General features: G+C 42.4%; 1 protein-coding gene across 2 annotated transcripts in view; it reads left to right on the top strand.

The window, feature by feature from the left end:
• LOC138675287 (cytochrome P450 1A1-like) overlaps positions 1-24,416 on the top strand; it is a 77,198-nt gene that overhangs the window by 4,871 nt on the left and 47,911 nt on the right. For both annotated transcript variants that reach the window (XR_011320660.1, XM_069763381.1), the window contains exons 2-5: positions 4,802-5,613; positions 14,665-14,788; positions 21,655-21,744; positions 22,286-22,409. Coding sequence is in view for 1 of the 2 variants with exons in the window: in XM_069763381.1 (XP_069619482.1) it covers positions 4,816-5,613; positions 14,665-14,788; positions 21,655-21,744; positions 22,286-22,409 (1,136 nt within the window). In the remaining variant the exon portion in view is untranslated. The remainder of the gene's footprint in view (positions 1-4,801; positions 5,614-14,664; positions 14,789-21,654; positions 21,745-22,285; positions 22,410-24,416) is intronic.

Here is a 24,416-nt window from a genome sequence, read left to right as displayed (position 1 = left end):
AAGGCATCAAACTATGAATTAACGCTTGAGGAATTATTTACGTAACAAAAAAGTGTGAAACAACTGAAATTATGTCTTACATTCTAGGTTCTTCAAAGTAGCCACCTTTTGCTTTGATGACTGCTCTGCACACTCTTGGCATTCTCTTCATAAGCTTCAAGAGGTAGTCACCGGGAATGGTTTTCGCTTCACAGGTGTGCCCTGTCAGGTTTAATAAGTGGGATTTCTTGCCTTATAAATGGGATTGGGACCATCAGTTGTGTTGTGCAGAAGTCTGGTGGATACACAGCTGATAGTCCTACTGAATAGACTGTTAGAATTTGTATTATGGCAAGAAAAAAGCAGCTAAGTAAAGAAAAACGAGTGGCCATCATTACTTTAAGAAATGAAAGTCAGTCAGTCAGAAAAATTGGGCAAACTTTGAAAGTGTCCCCAAGTGCAGTGGCAAAAACCATGAAGCACTACCAAGAAACTGGCTCACATGAGGACCGCCCCGGGAAAGGCAGACCAAGAGTCACCTCTGCTTCTGAGGATCAGTTTATCCGAGTCACCAGCCTCAGAAATCGCAGGTTAACAGCAGCTCAAATTAGAGACCAGGTCAATGCCATACAGAGTTCTAGCAGCAGACACATCTCTACAACAACTGTTAAGAGGAGACTTTGTGCAGCAGGCCTTCATGGTAAAATGGCTGCTAGGAAACCACTGCTAAGGACAGGCAACAAGCAGAAGAGACTTGTTTGGGCTAAAGAACACAAGGACATTAGACCAGTGGAAATCTGTGCTTTGGTCTGATGAGTCCAAATTTGAGATCTGTGGTTCCAACCACCGTGTCTTTGTGCGACGCAGAAAAGGTGAACGGATAGACTCTACATGCCTGGCTCCCACCGTGAAGCAAAGAGGAGGAGGTGTGATGGTGTGGGGGTGCTTTGCTGGTGACACTGTTGGGAATTTATTCAAAATTGAAGGCATACTGAACCAGCATGGCTACCACAGTATCTTGCAGCAGCATGCTATTCCATCCGGTTTGCGTTTAGTTGGACCATCATTTGTTTTTCATCAGGACAATGACCCCAAACACACCTCCAGGCTGTGTAAGGGCAATTTGACCAAGAAGGAGAGTGATGGGGTGCTACACCTTATGACCTGGCTTCCACAGTCACCAGACCTGAACCCAATCGAGATTGTTTGGGGTGAGCTGGACCGCAGAGTGAAGGCAAAAGGGCCAACAAGTGCTAAGTATCTCTGGGAACTCCTTCAAAATTGTTGGAAGACAATTCCCGGTGACTACCTCTTGAAGCTAATCAAGAGAATGCCAAGAGTGTGCAAAGCAGTCATCAAAGCAAAAGGTGGCCACTTTGAAGAGCCTGGAATATAAGACATAATTTCAGTTGTTTCACACTTTTTTGCTAAGTATATAATTCCACGTGTGATAATTCATAGTTTTGATGCCTTCAGTGATAATGTACAACTTTCATAGTCATGAAAATACAGAAAAATCTTTAAATGAGAAGGTGTGTCCAAACATTTGGTCTGTGCTGTATATATACAGGTCCTTCTCAAAAAATTAGCATATAGTGTTAAATTTCATTATTTACCATAATGTAATGATTACAATTAAACTTTCATATATTATAGATTCATTATCCACCAACTGAAATTTGTCAGGTCTTTTATTGTTTTAATACTGATGATTTTGGCATACAACTCCTGATAACCCAAAAAACCTGTCTCAATAAATTAGCATATTTCACCCATCCAATCAAATAAAAGTGTTTTTTAATAACAAACAAAAAAACCATCAAATAATAATGTTCAGTTATGCACTCAATACTTGGTCGGGAATCCTTTGGCAGAAATGACTGCTTGAATGCGGCGTGGCATGGAGGCAATCAGCCTGTGACACTGCTGAGATGTTATGGAGGCCCAGGATGCTTCAATAGCGGCCTTAAGCTCATCCAGAGTGTTGGGTCTTGCGTCTCTCAACTTTCTCTTCACAATATCCCACAGATTCTCTATGGGGTTCAGGTCAGGAGAGTTGGCAGGCCAATTGAGCACAGTAATACCATGGTCAGTAAACCATTTACCAGTGGTTTTGGCACTGTGAGCAGGTGCCAGGTCGTGCTGAAAAATGAAATCTTCATCTCCATAAAGCATTTCAGCCGATGGAAGCATGAAGTGCTCCAAAATCTCCTGATAGCTAGCTGCATTGACCCTGCCCTTGATGAAACACAGTGGACCAACACCAGCAGCTGACATGGCACCCCACACCATCACTGACTGTGGGTACTTGACACTGGACTTCAGGCATTTTGGCATTTCCTTCTCCCCAGTCTTCCTCCAGACTCTGGCACCTTGATTTCCGAATGACATGCAAAATTTGCTTTCATCAGAAAAAAGTACTTGGGACCACTTAGCAACAGTCCAGTGCTGCTTCTCTGTAGCCCAGGTCAGGCGCCTCTGCCGCTGTTTATGGGTCAAAAGTGGCTTTACCTGGGGAATGCGGCACCTGTAGCCCATTTCCTGCACACGCCTGTGCACGGTGGCTCTGGATGTTTCCACACCAGACTCAGTCCACTGCTTCCTCAGGTTCCCCAAGGTCTGGAATCGGTCCTTCTCCACAATCTTCCTCAGGGTCCGGTCTCCTCTTCTTGTTGTACAGCGTTTTCTGCCACATTGTTTCCTTCCAACAGACTTACCATTGAGGTGCCTTGATACAGCACTCTGGGAACAGCCTATTTGTTGAGAAATTTCTTTCTGGGTCTTACCCTCTTGCTTGAGGGTGTCAATGATGGCCTTCTTGACATCTGTCAGGTCACTAGTAGTGTTGAGCGATACCGTCCGATACTTGAAAGTATCGGTATCGGATAGTATCGGCCGATACCCGAAAAATATCGGATATCGCCGATACCGATATCCGATACCAATACAAGTCAATGGGACATCAAGTATCGGAAGGTATTCTCATGGTTCCCAGGGTCTGAAGGAGAGGAAACTCTCCTTCAGGCCCTGTGATCCATAGGGATGTGTAAAATAAAGAATTAAAATAAAAAATATTGATACATTTACCTCTCCGGCGGCCCCTGAACTCAGCGCGGGTAACCGGCAGGCTTCTTTGTTCAAAATCAGCGCTTTTAGGACCTGAGAATCACGTCCCGGCTTCTGATTGGTCGCGGGCCGCCCATGTGACCGCCACGCGACCAATCACAAGCCGTGACGTCATTCGCAGGTCCTTAACGCGCTCATTTTTTAAAAATGAGCGCGGTAATGACTTTCAAAGACGTAGCGGCCAATCACAAGCCGCTACGTCTTTGAAAGCCATTAACGCGCTCATTTTTAAAAATGAGCGCGTTAATAGCTTGCGGTGACGTCGCGGCTTGTGATTGGTCGCGTGGCGGTCACATGGGCGGCCCGCGACCAATCAGAAGCTGGGACGTGATTCTCAGGTCCTAAAAGCGCTGATTTTGAACAACGAAGCCTGCCGGTTACCCGCGCTGAGTCCAGGGGCCGCCGGAGAGGTAAATATATCAATATTTTTTATTTTAATTCTTTATTTTACACATCTCTATGTATCCGATACCGATACCCGATACCACAAAAGTATCGGATCTCGGTATCGGAATTCCGATACCGCAAGTATCGGCCGATACCCGATACTTGCGGTATCGGAATGCTCAACACTAGTCACTAGTCTTACCCATGATGGGGTTTTGAGTAATGAACCAGGCAGGGAGTTTATAAAAGCCTCAGGTATCGTTTGCATGTGTTTAGAGTTAATTAGTTGAGTCAGAAGATTAGGGTAATAGGTCGTTTAGAGAACCTTTTCTTGATATGCTAATTTATTGAGACAGGTTTTTTGGGTTATCAGGAGTTGTATGCCAAAATCATCAGTATTAAAACAATAAAAGACCTGACAAATTTCAGTTGGTGGATAATGAATCTATAATATATGAAAGTTTAATTGTAATCATTACATTATGGTAAATAATGAAATTTAACACTATATGCTAATTTTTTGAGAAGGACCTGTATATATATATATATATATATATATATATATATATATATATATATATATATATATATATATATATATATATATCACCAGTAGGTGGTGTCACCCCCTCATGGTCTTTGGTCTAACTAAGCTTTGGCACCGTGGGACTTTACCTTTGAGGAGTTGACGGCCACTTTTATATTAATAACTTATGCTTAAGAGAGGTTACCAGTATAAGATTGAGGTGCAAGGTGTTGGACCCCCATTAATCATCTGTTAATAACTCTGGCAGCGGTAAGTTAACAGTGTATACCAGAGCGGAGCACCACAGCTCCGCACAGTGTTCTGTGGCAGATGCCGAGTACTGCAATTTAGCTGCTATACTTTTCATAAGAACTGATTTGCAGTACTTAATAGCAACTACTAACAGCATATGGTGCTGCGGTGTTCTGCTTCACATACCATATACATCCGGATGTCGAAGATGATAGCTGTTCGGTGTGGGCACAAGGTGTTGGACAACCGGTGATCTTATATTGATGACCTATCCTAAGGATGAACACAGAAGTACTGGAAAGCTCCATTAAATCTATGGTGTTTCCCTATTTTCTCTTGAGAAATCCATGCTTGCTGTTTTCTAACAAGCTATAAATAAGGGCATCAGAATTTATATGCATGTTGTGATATTTTTGAAGACATTTTTGGAGCCCCTCATCTTGTTTAAATTAATTTTCTGTTTATTAAATGTAATATAAACATAGTCGATACTACCATATTAACCTGTCTTCACATTATTTACTTGTTTAGGAGGATCAATCAACATGCTTGTTCTTACAAGTGTGGAAATCACGTTAGCATTAGTGACATTTTTTATTGTCCTTTTAATAACAAAGAAAATATGGAGAAAAAGAAAGCTTCCTCCTGGCCCTTGGGGAATACCAATTCTGGGGAATATGTTACAAATAGAGGAACTTCCTCACTTGACATTCATTAAAATGAAGGAGAAGTATGGAGATGTATTTCTTCTCAAGCTAGGCTCGGTGCCAGTGGTGGTAGTGAGTGGATTGGAGACCGTCAAAAAGGTTTTACTAAAACAAGGAGAGCAGTTCGCTGGTCGTCCAAATCTTTACACTTTCAGCTTGATTAATGACGGAACAAGTTTGGCATTCTCAGAACATTTTGGAGATGCTTGGAAACTCCATAAAAAGATCGCTAAAATGTCTTTAAGAGAATTTTCTAAATCCTCTAGATCTTCATTATCCCAGAGTCTTTTTGAAGAGTTTGTTTCTGCAGAATCTGCAGCCCTTGTGGAAACACTGCTGATGAATTCTGAAAAGGGCTACTTTGATCCATCAGAAAATATCACATATGCTTTAGCCTGTGTTGTCTGTGCTTTATGTTATGGAAAGCGCTACAGTCATGATGATGAAGAGTTTCTTGGAGTCATCCAAATAAATGAAGAAGTCCACAAGGCCTCAGGTGCTGCTGCACCAGCAGACTTTATTCCTATTTTACGTTTCTTTCCGTTGCCTGGAATAAAAGCACTACTACAAGCAATTAAAAGATATAACAACTTTGTGAAAAATCGTGTAAAGGAACATTATGAGACATATAACAAGGTTTGTAATAATCATATACCAATTATTCTTAAAGAGGTATTATCATGTTTTTATATTGCTTTGGTTAATTAGGCTGCCAGGATTTCCTGATATAGTTGCTTTTATCTTACATAGTGTACAGCTTGTTTATATTTAGCTTGGCTATCCAATTGTGCATAGTGGGTTCATTCTAGGAAAGGAGTTAACTCCTAACATCCCAATCAGCGCTCTTCAGCCCATTGATTTCTATACAGAAGTTAGATGCTCACCTCCTTTTCCCTCCCTCTTAGCTCTTTACAAACTACACTTCCAAATCTAGCCAAATAACCAGCACCCAGCATCAGCTGATTCAAGTGCAGTTCTTCTAATTACAGATCTCACTTTGTGTGAACAGGTTGCCTTCTTGTGGCTGGAGGGCACACATGAATAGGTCAATGTATGCACATAGTACCTACATTTGATAAATATATTCGTTATAGTAGTAATGCAGTTTAATTTTCATAGTCATTGATTGCAAACATCTTACTGTGTACAGAGTGCTGTTGTATTCTTTGTAAATTAAATAGTTTGTCACGTGAAGAGTAACCATCATTATAATTTTTATTTCATAAATCAAAAGAACACATGGGAATAAACAACTCTAATATATCTTATCAGATAAATCTGTTTCTTTCTTCAACAGGACTGAGAATTCATTCTCAATTAGGGTGAGATCTGTATTCAGTATGGAAAGATTTTTAGATTACTAAGATAGGAGATGGCAGTTGTAGTTCATTCAGCATGCTATTGCCATTAATCCAATACGCTAAAATATTTGCACTATTTGAATAGCACATGTATTCCCTATGGAGGGCACACTTCCCATGTAGTATAGTGCAATAAAAGAAAGTGCAACAGTGCAAAAAATATGCTATTATAAAACACACCTAAAATGCACACAATATGTGCTATACATACATGTATATATAACTGGCAAAAAAGTGCAATGTGCTCATATCAAATCAATCCAATGTAACAACACCCTCTATATGGCAACAACACCGAGGGTCAAAATTAAGGTGCACAGTGCAAGGGAAAAATTATAGCAATGATACTAATCCTGAGTATTACCTTGGAGGAGGGGGAAGGGTCGCCACGTCCTATATGCTGCACCCCTACGCACGTTTCGGACTTCGAAGGGACCGAAACGTTGTTACATTGGATTGATTTGATATAAGCACATTGCACTTTTTGTGCCAGTTATATATACATGTATGTATAGCACATATTGTGTGCATTTTAGGTGTGTTTTATAATAGTATACTTTTGCACTGTTGCACTTTCTTTTATTGCACTTTTGTATATATCCTGAAGTAAACCTGATATATATATGGGAGGGTCTGCCACTATGAGTTATTTGAGCTGTTATATGGGTTGATTCCATGTCCTATTATGCGCACCATTGTTTGTTTTTATATACTTATAGTCCCATATAAATTCAATAAAGGCATTTTTTAAAATCTATCCCCTGTATGGTGTCTCTCTGGGGATCCATTGTCTGGTTGTTGGGCTGTTCTCTTGGTCTGGGGAGTAATCACGCGTTTCTCACAGAGCACTCTATTTCTTGTCTATATACTCAATTTTATATAATTTTGTTGTACATTTGATTTATTAGATAATTTGAGTGGTTTTTGTGGCTCTAATCCATGTAGTATAGACACACTATCACAGGAGAGGGCACCAACACCAGTCAAGTTGGTGTTTTGTATCTGTATCTATAGAGGACATGCCATCACTTACTGATCTGTAGTGGTCCAACTACTGGTGTCCCAATCCCAAACAATCTTCATAATAAAGGAACAGAAGGGATGGCTAAATAATTACTAATTACTGTCCTTTCTTCTTGCAAGTAAGTGTAAGTTAATACTTGTATCCTCCATAAACAGTTCCCAAAAGCAATTTTTTTTTCTTACAAACCTGTGTCTTGCTGTTCCTATATCTAATTTTCTCTTTTATGTATGTTACTATTTCCATTGTCAATAGAGTGTGTTCCTACAGTCAGTCATTATCTGCGCTGATTGAACTTTGCTTGAAAAAACTGTATAGAAAAAGTGAATGGTAACACCCAGCTGTCATTTTTGGCCAGAGTTCTAAAATTCTAAGAGCTCCTTACCAGATTCAGAGTTTGTTCTTTTAGTCAGTAGATGTCAGACATAATATGCCGCAAATGTTTCAGATATTAACACACTTTTCACCCCTTAAAGGGAAGGTGCCATCAAAAAAATTTTTTTTTCAGAAATTGTAAAAATGTAAAGAATTAATGATTACATTTTCTTAAAAAATATTATCATTTGTTTATAATTTAGTAAAATATGAAAAATAATTTGAAAAGTTTTGGAATTTCCACTTTTAAACACTAGGGGGAGCAGCTGCTGAAATTTCAGAAAAACCTAGTGTACAAATAGCTCACATTACAGCACTGCAGTAATTATGGGCGGAGTCTGCTGACGTGTGTGATGTCTCCTCTCCTCTCCTTATGGGTGTTTGCTAAGGGATTAGAGAGGATGATATTCAGGAACCCAGTGAGCAGCCATTTTGTTGGTGACTGCAGAGTATGGCTGCCGTCACACTAGCAGTATTTGGTCAGTATTTTACCTCAGTATTTGTAAGCCAAAACCAGGAGTGGAACAAATAGAGGAAAAGTATAATAGAAACATATGCACCACTTCTGCATTTATCACCCACTCCTGGTTTTGGCTACAAATACTGAGGTAAAATACTGACCAAATACTGATAGTGTGAAGGCAGCCTTATACTGACAAGTAGACGGTCACCAAGGATGGCAGGCAGCAAGGATTCTGGGAGATATGTGGTGGAGGGAGCAGGGTGACAGCAGCACAGAGTATTTCAGGAGAGCAGTGTGCTGGTCTATAGGGGCCCCCTGTTTGGTGCGCGGAGCAGCCAGGGATTATACATAGAGCACTGTCTTTTATACACATGGATGGACCGTCTGCTCCACAGAAATCCAGGAAACATTTCTGCGGATTGATGGCCTGGTCTGATCCAGACTTTGCATGCAGACCCCATTCCCCTCCTCAGATCCTGTCTTCTCCATCCTGTCCTGGCGATGTGTGAAAGCGAGGCGACAGGCGAAGTACGGGGTGACGCTGGGAAGGAAATGTAGACCCCTCTCTTCAGCTGCCTCACCAGCCCTGACTGCACCTAACTGGAGGTCACGCTGTCCCCTCTATTACCCCAGACCCGCGTGCAGGTGCTCAGCCAGAACCACCATAGAATGGGTCCGCTTTCTGAAGATAATACTGCCATAGTGTTCTCGCATAATACCGCCATATAGATCACACACAATACTATCAAATAGATCACACAATACTGTCATACAGTTCTCACATAATACCACCATATAGATCACACATAATACCGCCAGTGTTCTCACATACCGCCATATAGATCACACATAATACTGCCAGTGTTCTCACATACCGCCATATAGATCACACATAATACCGCCAGTGTTCTCACATACCACCATATAGATCACACATAATACCGCCAGTGTTCTCACATACCGCCATATAGATCACACATAATACCGCCAGTGTTCTCACATACCACCATATGCTTCTCACATAATACCGCCAGTGTTCTCACATACCACCATATAGATCACACATAATACCGCCAGTGTTCTCACATACCACCATATGCTTCTCACATAATACCGCTAGTGTTCTCACATACCACCATATAGATCACACATAATACCGCCAGTGTTCTCACATACCGCCATATAGATCACACATAATACCGCCAGTGTTCTCACATACCACCATATGCTTCTCACATAATACCGCCAGTGTTCTCACATACCACCATATAGATCACACATAATACCGCCAGTGTTCTCACATACCACCATATGCTTCTCACATAATACCGCCAGTGTTCTCACATACCACCATGTAGATCACACATAATACCGCCAGTGTTCTCACATACCGCCATATAGATCACACATAATACCGCCAGTGTTCTCACATACCACCATATGCTTCTCACATAATACCGCCAGTGTTCTCACATACCACCATATAGATTACACATAATACCGCCAGTGTTCTCACATACCACCATATAGATCACACATAATACCGCCAGTGTTCTCACATACCGCCATATAGATCACACATAATACCGCCAGTGTTCTCACATACCACCATATGCTTCTCACATAATACCGCCATATAGATCACCCATAATGCCGCCACATAGATCTCACATGTATTGTAAATAAAGACTCGGCCAGAATAAAGTCCTTTATTAATCTTTTTTATACCATACCGAACGCATAATCCTCGACTCCCTCATCTCCCACAACAAAAATAATAAACCACAATGGGGAAAGACACGCAGGGGGGAGAGGAGTGCATAGGAGAGGATTAGATACTGACTGCTGAGCCGTGTATCTAATCCTGTCCTGTGTGATACTGTGCTGCGTCGTGTATCTAATCCTATCTTGTGTGATACTGTACACAGGACAGGATTAGCTACACAAGACTAGATTAGCTACACAGGACAGAGGTAGCAGTGGTAGATGGTATATAGAGGCAGGCAGCAGTGGTAGATGGTATATAGAGGCAGGCAGCAGTGGTATATAGGGGCTGGTAGCAGTGGTATATAGGGGCTAGTAGCAGTGGTATATAGTGGCTGGTAGCAGTGGTATATAGGAGCAGGTAGCAGTGGTATATAGGGGCTAGTAGCAGTGGTATATAGGGGCTAGTAGCAGTGGTATATAGGGGCAGGTAGCAGTGGTATATAGGGGCTAGTAGCAGTGGTATATAGTGGCTGGTAGCAGTGGTATATAGGGGCTAGTAGCAGTGGTATATAGGAGCAGGTAGCAGTGGTATATAGGGGCTAGTAGCAGTGGTATATAGGGGCTAGTAGCAGTGGTATATAGGGGCTAGTAGCAGTGGTATATAGGGACAGGTAGCAGTGGTATATAGGGACAGGTAGCAGTGGTATATAGGGGCTAGTAGCAGTGGTATATAGGGGCTAGTAGCAGTGGTATATAGGGGTTAGTAGCAGTGGTATATAGGGACAGGTAGCAGTGGTATATAGGGGCTAGTAGCAGTGGTATATAGGGACAGGTAGCAGTGGTATATAGTGGCAGGTAGCAGTGGTATATAGGGGCTAGTAGCAGTGGTATATAGGGGACAGGTAGCAGTGGTATATAGGGGCTAGTAGCAGTGGTATATAGGGGCTAGTAGCAGTGGTATATAGGGGCTAGTAGCAGTGGTATATAGGGGCTGGTAGCAGTGGTATATAGTGGCAGGTAGCAGTGGTATATAGGGGCTAGTAGCAGTGGTATATAGGGGACAGGTAGCAGTGGTATATAGGGGCTAGTAGCAGTGGTATATATGGGCTAGTAGCAGTGGTATATAGGGACAGGTAGCAGTGGTATATAGTGGCAGGTAGCAGTGGTATATAGGGGCAGGTAGCAGTGGTATATAGGGGCAGGTAGCAGTGGTATATAGGGGCTAGTAGCAGTGGTATATAGTGGCTGGTAGCAGTGGTATATAGGGGCTAGTAGCAGTGGTATATAGGAGCAGGTAGCAGTGGTATATAGGGGCTAGTAGCAGTGGTATATAGGGGCTAGTAGCAGTGGTATATAGGGGCTAGTAGCAGTGGTATATAGGGACAGGTAGCAGTGGTATATAGGGACAGGTAGCAGTGGTATATAGGGGCTAGTAGCAGTGGTATATAGGGGCTAGTAGCAGTGGTATATAGGGGCTAGTAGCAGTGGTATATAGGGACAGGTAGCAGTGGTATATAGGGGCTAGTAGCAGTGGTATATAGGGACAGGTAGCAGTGGTATATAGTGGCAGGTAGCAGTGGTATATAGGGGCTAGTAGCAGTGGTATATAGGGGACAGGTAGCAGTGGTATATAGGGGCTAGTAGCAGTGGTATATAGGGGCTAGTAGCAGTGGTATATAGGGGCTAGTAGCAGTGGTATATAGGGGCTGGTAGCAGTGGTATATAGTGGCAGGTAGCAGTGGTATATAGGGGCTAGTAGCAGTGGTATATAGGGGACAGGTAGCAGTGGTATATAGGGGCTAGTAGCAGTGGTATATAGGGGCTAGTAGCAGTGGTATATAGGGACAGGTAGCAGTGGTATATAGTGGCAGGTAGCAGTGGTATATAGGGGCTAGTAGCAGTGGTATATAGGGGACAGGTAGCAGTGGTATATAGGGGCTAGTAGCAGTGGTATATAGGTGCTAGTAGCAGTGGTATATAGGGGCTAGTAGCAGTGGTATATAGGGGCTAGTAGCAGTGGTATATAGGGACAGGTAGCAGTGGTATATAGGGGCTAGTAGCAGTGGTATATAGGGACAGGTAGCAGTGGTATATAGGGGCTAGTAGCAGTGGTATATAGGGGCTAGTAGCAGTGGTATATAGGGGACAGGTAGCAGTGGTATATAGGGGCTAGTAGCAGTGGTATATAGGGGCTAGTAGCAGTGGTATATAGGGGCTAGTAGCAGTGGTATATAGGGGCTAGTAGCAGTGGTATATAGGGGCTGGTAGCAGTGGTATATAGGAGCAGGTAGCAGTGGTATATAGGGGCTAGTAGCAGTGGTATATAGGGGCTAGTAGCAGTGGTATATAGTGGCTGGTAGCAGTGGTATATAGGAGCAGGTAGCAGTGGTATATAGGGGCAGGTAGCAGTGGTATATAGGAGCAGGTAGCAGTGGTATATAGTGGCTGGTAGCAGTGGTATATAGGGACAGGTAGCAGTGGTAGATGCATAAGAAAATAAAAACTCTGTACTTACCTTCAGTCCTCTTCCAGGAAGTGCTGAGTCATGTTCAGGGCAGAGCAGTGTGACGATCTCTCTGCTCTGAACAGGTCGGCAGTGAGCAGTGATTGCAGCCTGTGCTGTAATACTAAGTACAGGCTGAAATCACAGCTCCTGGCTGCAGATACTCACCCCGAACCTCTCTTCCCAGCAGCAGCTTCTCCCTGGCAGCTCCTGCTATGATCGCATACACTGAGCTGTGTGTACGATGACAGAGGAAAAAACAAAATGGCCGTGATCTCCTCTCACAGCTGTGACGTAGCAGCCCAGGGGGCGTGTCCAAGTCACAGCTGAGAGGCAGGAGGAGCGGTCGGAGCCCAACTGTTGGCTCCTATGCCCATGGCTGCCGTAAGTGAGGTGTGCAAGTGTCGTGTCCAGACACTTACACCCACACTAATGAAAATGGCGGCCTCCAGTGGAAAAAGTAAAAATGAATAAATAAAAAAGTATTAAAGTACTACATTTACTATTGTATTAAAAATAATTGATTATATAATCAATAATTATTAATACAAAAACTAAAATCACGGCACCCTCCCTTTAATGACTTGTGATATACTATATCCATCATAAGCCATCTCCCTGCTTTTAACTTGGGCTTGCATGCCAAGCCCACATGTTTTGCTGACAGATAACAGCAGAAGTATTCAGCCATTTTCTTCCTCTAAAAGCTGCTGTGGTAAAAAGCACCTTCCATGGCAGTTAACTTGTTAAATTCCGCAGTCTGCCTTTGACATCAGAATTAACAGTGTGCTGTCAGGGGGTGCACCATTCTATCCCCCTCACTGGCGATCCTGTCACGTGATCTTGGGATGCCGATGTGTTGCCATGCCATGACACAGTGTCCCTGTGAAGACCAGCCAAGGGCTGGCATTCATAGGAGGCCATGATTTCCACTATATACTGCACTGCTGTGACACATATGTATATAGCACAAGGCACAAGTGTTCAAACGATCACAACGTCAAGTCCCCTAATGGGACGAATAAATTCAGGTTCACGTGAAAAAAAGGTTTAAAAATGTGAAAAAAATAAGTTCAAATCACCCACCATTCCCCCCCTTAAAATCTAAGAAATAAAAAAAACTCGTATTTGGTACAACTGCATTTGCAATAGTCTAATCTATCAAAATATAAAATCAAATAATCTGATCGTAAACGCTGTAACGAGAAAAAATCAAAACTTCAAAACTTTTTGCTGCTGCAACAGGAAACAAATGTAATAGCAGGCAATCAAAACATTGCATCTACCCCCAAATGGTATCAATAAACACATTGGTTTGGGGTGCAAAAAACAAGCCCTCATACAGCCACATATCACAAAAACTGAAAATGTTATGGCTCTTGTAAAGTGGCTACATAAGCAAAAAACCGATACAAATTTGGTACCTACATATTCGTACTGACCTGGAGAATCATATTGCCAGGTCAGTTTTACAGTAAAATCAACACTGTAAATGAAAAGAAAACAAAAATATTTGCAGAATTGCACTTTTTTTTTGCTATTTTGCCATGCTTTGATATTTTTCCCACATTCAAGTGCATCGTATGTTAAAATGGATGGTGTCATTTAAAAGTACAACTCATCTCACAAACAACAAGCCCTCACATGGCTACATCAATGGAAAAATAAAAAAGTTATGGGTCTTGGAATAAGGGAAGCAAAAAGGAAAATAAAAAAAATATATATTCTTGCATAGCTCTTGCTAGTATCAATTCTCCAGACAATCGGTTTGATTCATCTAAGCTTTTTTCAACAAAAAATACCTTTGAAAAGTCACAATTTCCTTGCTCGGTAGGAGGATGCTCAAAACTCTGACAAAGTAGGTGGTGCTGGGGCAGGACGGGGAGTTAAGGGGCATGGCAACCTCCACTCATCAAACCCGTTATGCGCTTTGGTGTCACTATGCGCTTCGACTGATTCATTAAGAGCATTAGCCTATTAATGAATCAGGGCTGTCCACTCCAAATTTAGAGAATCGCCCCAAATGCATCCAAGTGAACCTTTTGTAAAAGTTATAAAGTGAGTGTTCATGATCTATGTTCTATGCATAAAGTATTGACGTTCAAGGGCCCAAATATGACAACTAGCTGAAGAAAAGTAGCCATTTAGGATGCGTTTTCATTTTTATAAACTTTGCTAGACTAAATTCATCACAGCTTTATTCAAAAATTTTACATACTTTTCTGCGTTTGCGTTAACTTTTTTTTATTTACTTCAGAATCGCATAAGAGATATCACTGATGCGTTACTCTACTGGTGTAGCCGGAGACAATCAGATGATAAGTTATCTGCTTTGTCGGATGCCCAGATTCTATCCACTGTGGGTGATATATTTGGAGCAGGTAAATAATTGTAATTCAGCTCTTGTCTTTTACCATATATTTAGAATATAATCATGCATTTGGTTGCAAAGTGTGTACGTAAAAAGCACTGTTCTCAAGGCTCTTTTATGAGGTCTGACAATTGTTCAGAAAAAAATCTCATTTCCGATTCTGGTCTGGCATAAAACTGCCACCGATCACCTGACGAATGAGTAATACTTTTGTTCATTCCAGAGAGAAGGTATTGTATGCTTTACTCCACTCCATCCAAAAGGTGTCAAGGTGCTTGGTGATTTAAGGCTTACATAAATTGCTTAGCCATGGAAACCCATGCCATGAAGCTCCAGGGCTGGCGATGACCATAGTCAAAGATTAGAGTAGTCTGGCTCCAACCTCTTTTCTCAGTGCTGCTCTAGGTGATTGACAGGTGAACACATATGAGTGAGACCTGTCAATCAACTGGAGAAGTGACCCATTCTTTCACAAATGTTTGTAAAGGCAGACTGACTATGGGGCGGATTTTATACATATGTGACAATGGGACTGAGCAAAGAGAACAAGGCCTGGGGATCCAACGCATCTAACGGTGATCCAAAGTAGTGAGGAGTGATTGGGCCTGTGTGATAAGTTTAAGGATTTATTTTACAATTTTTATTGCCTCTTATGGTTCATAAAAATGGAATCCAGCAGCTGCCATTTTGCGAAATCTCTGTGAAAGTAAAATACAAAAAAAAAATATGCATTTTGGCAATTGTGTACTTTTGGAAAATTCGAGGAGAATTCAATTTCACTCTAATTTATTTGCTCATCTCTAGTGAAGACTTAAGGTGGAGGACCTCGAGAGCAAAATCCCCTTCCTCTTTATAATTAAGCTAGGGATGATTGATTGCAATTAGAGATGGGCAAACCCGAACAGTAAATTTCTGCGTCTGTACTGAACATTTGCTTTTCGGGCACAGACACTGAACACAGACTTTACCAGGAAGTCCGTGTTACTGTTCGGGTTAGGCCCCAAACACCAGGTGTTTTTCTCGCTGTCATGTGCATGCCCCCAGCTACCAGTTTTGCCTGGCTGGTTATTAAAAATACAGGGAAACCCACCCTAGTTTTTCTTTTTAATTATCTATTTAGAACGCAGGTGAGAGCTGAGGAAAACTCCCATCCTGTCATTTGACAGCATTGGAACCACGGCTGTCTGACCAGCGGTAATGATTTATCGCCGCTCAGAAGCAGTGATTGACAGCATGACAAATACGGGCCTCCATTCAAGTGAATGGGGTCTGGGTTCGGTTCGGGGCCAGATACTATTCTGGTATCCGAACCAAAACTTTTTATAACTGTTCGGCCAAACCCGCTGGACCCGAACATCCAGGAGTCCACCCATCTCAAATTACAATCAAAATAATTTTCCCTATATCCACTAAATATAATTCTAAGCACATAAAGAACACAATATTTTTCTATGTGAGTTTTATGATGTGGAAATGTAATTGCATAATTCCAAACATTCACATTCAACTAGCTCTAAATAACTCCATATAATTAGCACAACATTATTATTATTATTATTATTATTTATTTATATAGCACCATTAATTCCATGGTGCTGTACATGAGAAGGGGTTACATCAAAATACAAATATCACTTACAGAAAGCAAACTAACAATGACAGACTGATACAGAGGGAAGAGGACCCTGCCCTTGCGGGCTTACATTCTACAGGATTATGGGGAAGGAGACAGTAGGTCGAGAGTTGCAGTAGCTCCAATGGTGTTGTGGTGGCCGTGTGGTCTTTACAGGCTGTAAGCTTCCTTGAAGAGGTGGGTTTTCAGGTTTCTTTTGAAGGATCCGAAAGTAGTGGATAACCAGATGTGTTGGGGCACTGAATTCCAGAGGATGGGTGATATTCGGGAGAAGTCTTGCAGGCGATTGAGTGAGGAGCGAATGAGCGTGGAGGAGAGGAGGAGGTCTTGGGAGGACCGGAGATTACGTGAGGGAAGATATTGAGAGATTAGTGTGGAAATATACGGAGGAGAAAGATTATGAATGGCTTTGTAGGTCAGTGATAGTAATTTAAACTGGATACGCTGGGAAATTGGGAGCCAGTGAAGGGATTTGCAAAGAGGTGAAGCAGGAGTGTAGAGAGGAGAGAGATTAATTAGTTAGGCAGCAGAGTTAAGGATGGACTGGAGAGGTGCGAGAGTGTTAGAAGGTAGGCCACAGAGGAGTATGTTGCATTAGTCGAGGCAGGAGATGATTAGGGCATGCACAAGCATTTTGGTAGAGTGTGGATTGAGGAAAGGATGGATTCTGGAAATATTTTTGAGCTGGAGGCGACAGGAGGTGGCGAGAGATTGGATGTGCGGTTTGAAGGACAGGGCAGAGTCAAGGGTTACTCCGAGGCAGCGGATTTTGAGGACAGGGGAAAGTGTGATTTCATTTATTTTGATAGATAGATCATGTAGGGAAGATATGCATGATGGAGGAAAGATAATGAGTTCAGATTGGTCCACATTGAGCTTGAGAAAGCGAGAGGAGAAGAAAGAGGATATGGCCGATAGACACTCTGGTATTCTGGAGAGCAGAGCGGTGACATCTGGGCCAGAGAGGTAGATCTGAGTGTCATCAGCATATAGATGGTACTTGAAGCCATAGGACCTTATGAGTTGTTCCAGGCCGAGTGTATAGATTGAGAAGAGTAAGGGTCCTAGGACAGAGCTTTGGGGGACTCCAACAGAGAGGGGGCGAGATGAAGATGCAGCGCCCCAGAGACCTGGTCGTTGCAGTATAGCGCTCTGCCACTAAGGGGAGCAGCAGTACGTCTGATGGCACTAAGGAGTTCTCCTGACCAGGTATCACCAGAACACATTACACTTCACACTCCGGCCACTAGGGGGAGAAAAAGGCTTTATTTATTGGGCCACTCCTCACACTGGTAAAAGTAGGGGCTGGGGAGGAAGTTAGTTAGAAGCTGACTGGGTTGGAACCAGGCAACACCCTATGGCACGGGGTGTTGAAGGAGAAGGCACGGGGGGGTCCCTGTCAGGCGTGGGAGCCTGGCAGGTGCCTAGCGAACAGAACATAACATACCGGAACCGCGCCTGCACACCTTGCGGCGGTATCCTAAGAGAGAGACAAGAAGGGAAGAATATTGTGGAACAGTGTAAACGAGATCAGCACAAAGAAGAACCAGTAAGAGTCATGCCGAGAGAGGAAGGCAACATCTTACTGAGGCGCGTAGTTGGTGGCCGGATCACCGTAGGAGTAACTGACTTCAAGCCTTACTTCAAATTCCGCTGGACAGTTGATTATAGGTTGGCTGTCTACCTTTTACACCTATGAAGACATAGGGGGCAACATTGGGAGAGGGGCGTCTCTAGGGTCGCGGAATACCTCCAAGCCTTCCCGTCAAACGGGTGGCATCCTAGCCAAAATATACCTGGGGGACGTTAGAAACTAGCAACATCTGGAACCAAAGAACGAGAGAGAGAGAGAAAGCTGTAGAGAACAAACGAAGGAGAACAGCAGTTGTGAGGACTATTCCGAATGCTCAGCAGGGTAGGACTACAACACACAGGCGCTATTGGTAGGCAACGATTTCCATCTGCGAGGGAAACTCTGGATGTGCCCATCGGACCGGCCGGTCTCTGATAGCTCGGTTGAACGTGCTCTGGACTGAGTGTATTGAAGCCTTCAGTAAAAAGGTAAAGAGACTGCAACCTTGTGTCCTCGTTATTGCCTGCGCCTCACACCATCACCATCCACCAAACCGGGAAGCCCTGGGGACATACTTCACCTGTGGGAAGGTATACCATCCAGCTGCCATTCCATCACCCCAGCGGACCCCACAGCAGCGTCGGTCACCCTGACCGAACACCACAGGTGGCGTCACGAACCCCTGACAGACTGCAATACTACTTTCATTGGACGCCCCTTAGCAGGGTCGCGGACCGGGTCTAGCCACCGTGACCGCCTCAGAACCGAACCCGAGAGGCCCGGTACCGAAACGCGTGGTCCTATGTCTGGGGGCGCTCCAAAGAGGTAGTATGGGAGTAAGAAACGCTAAATGTGCAGTTGGCAAGGTACGAGGAGATCCAAGATAGGGCAACGTCTTTGACACCAAAAGAAGAGAGCATCTGTAGTAGGAGGCAGTGGTCAACTGTGTCGAAGGCAGAGGACAGGTCTAGGAGGAGGAGTATAGAGAATTGTCTGTTAGCTTTGGCTGTAAGTAAGTCGTTAATAATTTTGGTCAGGGCAGTCTCAGTGGAATGGTACACCATGCGTATATAGCTACATGTGTATGCAAATATACCTAAAAAGAGGTTTTCCCATGAACAATGTGCATTTTAATCAATACATCTTGAAATAATAATAATTTCCACAATTAGATGTGCTGAGATAATCATATAAATATGCCCCTGCTATGTACTGTGTAATGGCTGTGTCTGAGCAGGCAGGAACGTTGCATGATTATTCCACAGCTTCAAGGCAGGAGGGGGGAGGAAGAAAAAAAGTATACAGACATGACAGTACAAGATCACAAATAATAATTTTTGGGGGGGTAAACCATTTTTTAAAAACAGGCAGTAAAATGTATTACATCACAAAAAGAATCAGCAGCAATACCGTGCTGTAATGTCTGTATAGTCTTTTACATCCTCCCCTGCCTAGGAGCTGTGTGGTGTGATCTAACCATGTCCCTGTACAGTCAGACACAGCCATTACACAGTACACAGTAGGGGCACATGTATAACATTATCTCAGCACATCTAATAATGGAAATTATTATTTTTCCAAGATGTATTGATTAAAATTATCTTTAAAATTCTTTGTGAGAAGTCCCCTTTAACCACTTCCCAACCTTGGACGTGCGCCGTACACCATGGCTGGTAGGTACTTTCCGACCTTGGACATACTGGTTACGTGATTGCTAAAATGCGGCACTGTGACCGCCGTCACAGTGATCACATTAGAGTGCCCACTGATTCCCAAAGCAGGGCACCTAGAGTCATTGTTCCAGGGAGTGGCGACACCCCCCGCAACTATAATCGCTGAGATTGGTTGTTCATTTTCAGTGTTTCAGGAAACAAGGTTACTTAAGGAGGGTTTCCACTGTTTAGGCACACCAGGGGCTCTCTAAACGCGACACGACGTTCGCTCTTGATTCCAGTCAATTTCATGTTCAAAAAGTCAAACAATGCTCTTCCCTTTCAATCTCTGTTGTGCACCTAAACACTGGATTTCCCTCCTCATATGGGGTATCGGCTTATTCAGGAGAAATTGCACAACAGTACAACAATTTTTGGGATCCATTTTCACCTGTTACCCTTGTGAAAATAAAAAAAAAATTGAGGCTTAAAGCATGTTTTTGTGGAAAGAATGTGATTTTTTATTTTCATGGCTCAATATTATACATTTCTATGAAGCACTTGGGGGTTCAAGGTGCTGAACACATATATAGATAAGTTCCTTGAGCAGTCTAGTTTCCAAAGTGGGGTCACTTGTGGGGGATTTTCACTGTTTAGGCACATCAGGGGCTTTCCAAATGCGACATGGCATCCACTCTCGACTCCAATTAATTTTGTGTTCCAAACGTCAAATGAGCTCCTTCCCTTTTAAACCCTGCCGTGTTCCCAGAAAGTAGACTTACGTCACATATGTGGAGTCGACGTACTCAGGAGAAATTGCACAACAATTTTTCCAGTCCATTTTCTCCTGTTACCCTAGTGAAAATCAAAAAATTTAGGACAAAAGCACATTTTTGTGGAATTTATTTTTTATTTTCAGCATTAGAAATGTCTGTGAAGCACTTGGGGATTCAAGTTGCTCAGCATACATCTAGAAAAGTCCCTTAAGATGTCTAGTTTCCAAAAAAGAGTTCATTTGTGGGGGGTTTCCATTGTTTTAGACACATCAAGGGTTCTCCAAATGCGACGTGGCATCTGCACTTGATTCTAGCCAATTTTGCGTTCAAAAAGTCAAACAGTGCCCCTTCCTTTCCAAGCCTTAGCTGTGCACCCAAACAATAGATTTCCCCCACATATGGCATATCGGCGTTTTAAGGAGAAGATGCACAACAAATTTTGTGGTCTACTTTCTCCTGTTCCCCTTGTAAAAATAAAAAAATGGCATCTAAAGTAAAGTTTTTGTGGAAAAAGTTAAATGTTCATTTTTTTCTTCCACATTCCATTAATTCGTGTGAAACACTTAAAGGGTTAATAAACACTTTGAATATGCTTTTGAGCACCATAAGTGGTGCACTTTATAGAATGGTGTCACTTTTGGTTAATTTCTGTGTTATAGGCCCCTCAAAGTCTCTTTAAATGAGATGTGCTTCCTAAAAAATGGCTTTGTAAATTTGTTTGGAAAAATGAGAAATTGTTGGTCAACTTTTATCCCTTAGAACTTTTATCACTTAGAACAAGAAAAAATTGTGTTTCAAAAATTGTGCTGATGTAAAGTAGACATGTGGCAAATGTTATTTATTAACTATTTTGTGGGATATATCTCTCTGATTTAAGGGCATAAAAATTCAAAATCTGAAAAGTTTGAAAACTGCAAGTCATATCAAAGAACTTTTACCAATATCATGAAGTACAATGTGTCATTAAAAAACTCAGAATTGGTGGGATCCATTGAAGCATTCCAGAGTTATTACCACATAAAGTGACAATGGTCAGAATTGTAGTATTTGGCTTGGTCATGAAAGTGAAAACAGGCTTTGGTTGTAAAGAGGTTAAGGACTTCTCTTTATGGGGGGGTACTCATCTTAATATGTCAATATTCTTTCTGAAAAATCTACATTCACCCAATTGAAATAAATTGAACTGTCACATCTCATCATCATTATCATATTTTCATTATGATTTATTTCTATCACTTTTAGGCTTTGATACTTTGTCTTCTGCTGTTCAATGGTCATTCTTATATTTGATTAAATATCCAGAGGTCCAAGACAAAATTTATCAAGAGATAGGTAAATTGTATTCCATAATTTTCCTTACTATATATGTGTTATCTAAATTGTACATATTTGCAAAAAGGTTTCTGAGAAGTAAAACATTACAGAAGCAACATTACCTTGTCTGTGCTGTAGGGAGAATATAACTATCACCTACAAGGGCTTTTTTGGGCAGTAATATTGAAGCTCTATTCCTTGAAAAGGCTATGATTTTTGAGTGAGTGGTAGGAATCTGAGCTCTCCCATCAATTTATTGACAGATTTGAAAGCAGTAAACTAGAGATCACTAGACCACCTTATTATTTGCCAAATCGCAACATATTCACAGGCACAGAGATTTATATGGTGCTGCACATAGGTAAACTATACTGGAGACCTTTTAATCATCACAGCACCACTGTCCCTTTTTCAGCTGATTAGTGGGAATATGTTTCTTTTTTTGTTACTTCTGAATGGCAACCCTAGCGATCAGTATTTATGCAAATTTGCGTTATTCTATCTACACTACTTTTAATATTTCAACTACATGTATTGATTAATTCTCTATTAATTGCAGATACTCTAATTGGAGCTGGTAGAGTTCCAACATTTGATGACCGACACAACCTACATTATACAGATGCGTTTATACATGAGGTCTTCAGGCATTCATCATTTTCTCCGTTTACGCTACCACATTGGTAAATTTTACAAAAATTATTCAGAAACTCTGTACATCACATGCAGGCTTGGAGTTATGAACTAGATAAGTTCTGTAAGTTTGTTAATAACCTGATTTTGTATGTAAAAAGAAACAACACTCACCTTAACGCTAACATTTCCAGTTGCTCCCATGCTCCCTACTAGCCATCCATTCCTCTTCTTTCCACCATAGCATGCTGCATTGTTGGCCTCTTCACTATGGGCCAGGAATTCAACATCACAATCTTATGATGCACAGTGACCTGTGGGATCGGGACATGGCTAGAAGTGCTGGCCTATAGTAAAGAGTAGGGTTGAGCGAAACGGCTCAGTCATTTTCATAAGTCGCCGACTTTTGGCAAAGTCGGGTTTCATGAAACCCAACCCGATCCCTGTGTGGGGTCGGCCACGCGGTCGGCGACTTTCGCGCCAAAGTCGCGTTTCAATGATGCCAAAAGCACCATTTCTCAGCCAATGAAGGTGGACGCAGAGTGTGGGCAGCGTGACGACATAGGTCCTCGTCCCCACCATCTTAGAGAAGGGCATTGCAGTGATTGGCTTGCTTTCTGCGGTGTCACAGGGGCTATAAAGGGGCGTGCACGCCGACCGCCATCTTACTGCTGCCGATCTGAGTATAGGGAGAGGTTGCTGCCGCTTCGTCAGAAGCAGGGATAGCGTTAGGCAGGGTACATTAACCCCCAAACCTCTTGTGCTGTAGCGATTTCCACTGTCTAACACCATCTTTTGTTTGCAGGGACAGTGGAGGCTACATTTTTTTTTCATCAGTGCTGTAGCTCATTGGGCTGCCCTAGAAGGCTCCCTGATAGCTGCATTGCTGTTTGTACGCCGCTGTGCAAATCAACTGCTTTTTTCTAAGCACAAATCCTGTTGCTCCTTCCTTTCTGCACAGCTATCTTGTTTGTTTGTCCACACTTTTGACTTTTTTGTGCAGCAGTCCACTCCTTGTTATTGCTGCCTGCCATACTTTGCTGAGATTACTGCAGGGAGATAGTAATTGTAGTACAGTCCCTTTTTTTCCGTTATATCTCTTCAAGCCACTTTCTGCCACAGAAAATATACTCTAATACAGTGGCCCAGATTTATTCACTAGTCTCCCTGAAGAAAAAAAAAAAAGGGTGCAGATTAAAATTGGCAAATCTGCCTCAGTGCCAGTGCTGTGTGTGGCATCTGTCTCTCATTTTGTGCCACAGAAAACCTAGTGTGTAATACTGGGCCTGATTTTTTGACAATTCTCCCAAGAAAAAAAAATAGTGGGAGATAAAGATTGGCATTTCTGCCTCAGTGCCAGTCCTGTGTGTGCCATCTGTTTCTCATTTTGTCCCCCATAAAAACTAGTGTGTAACACTGGGCCAGATTTTTTGACAATTCTCCCCCCCCCAAAAAAAAAATAGTGGGAGATTAAGATTGGCAATTCTACCTCAATGCCAGTCCTGTGTGTGGCATCTGTCTCTCAAATTGTGCCACATAAAACCTAGTGTTACACACTGGGCCTGATTTCTTGACAATTCTCCCACAATAAAGTAAAACAAGTGGGAGATTAAGATTGGCATTTCTTCCTCAGTGCCAGTCCTGTGAGTGGCATCTGTCTCTCATTTTGTGTCACAGAAAACCTAGTGTGTAACACTGGGCCAGATTTTTTGACAATTCTCCCAGGAAAAAAAAATAGTGGGAGATTAAGATTGGCCATTCTGCCTCTATGCCAGTCCTGTGTGTGGCATCTGTCTCTCATTTTGTGCCACAGAAAACCTAGTGTGTAACACTGGGCCTGATTTCTTGACAATTCTCCCACAATAAAGTAAATTAAGTGGGAGATTAAGATTGGCATTTCTGCCTCAGTGCCAGTCCTGTGTGTGCCATCTGTATCTCATTTTGTGCCCCATAAAACCTAGTGTGTAACACTGGGCCAGATTTTTTGACAATTCTCCCAGGAAAAAAAATAGTGGGAGATTAAGATTGGCATTTCTGCCTCAATGCCAGTCCTGTGT

Source organism: Ranitomeya imitator, chromosome 1 (assembly GCF_032444005.1).
Source record: "Ranitomeya imitator isolate aRanImi1 chromosome 1, aRanImi1.pri, whole genome shotgun sequence".
Taxonomy (NCBI): domain Eukaryota; kingdom Metazoa; phylum Chordata; class Amphibia; order Anura; family Dendrobatidae; genus Ranitomeya; species Ranitomeya imitator.
Note: the sequence above shows the minus strand (reverse complement) of the source record. Positions and strands in the feature narration are given on the sequence as shown.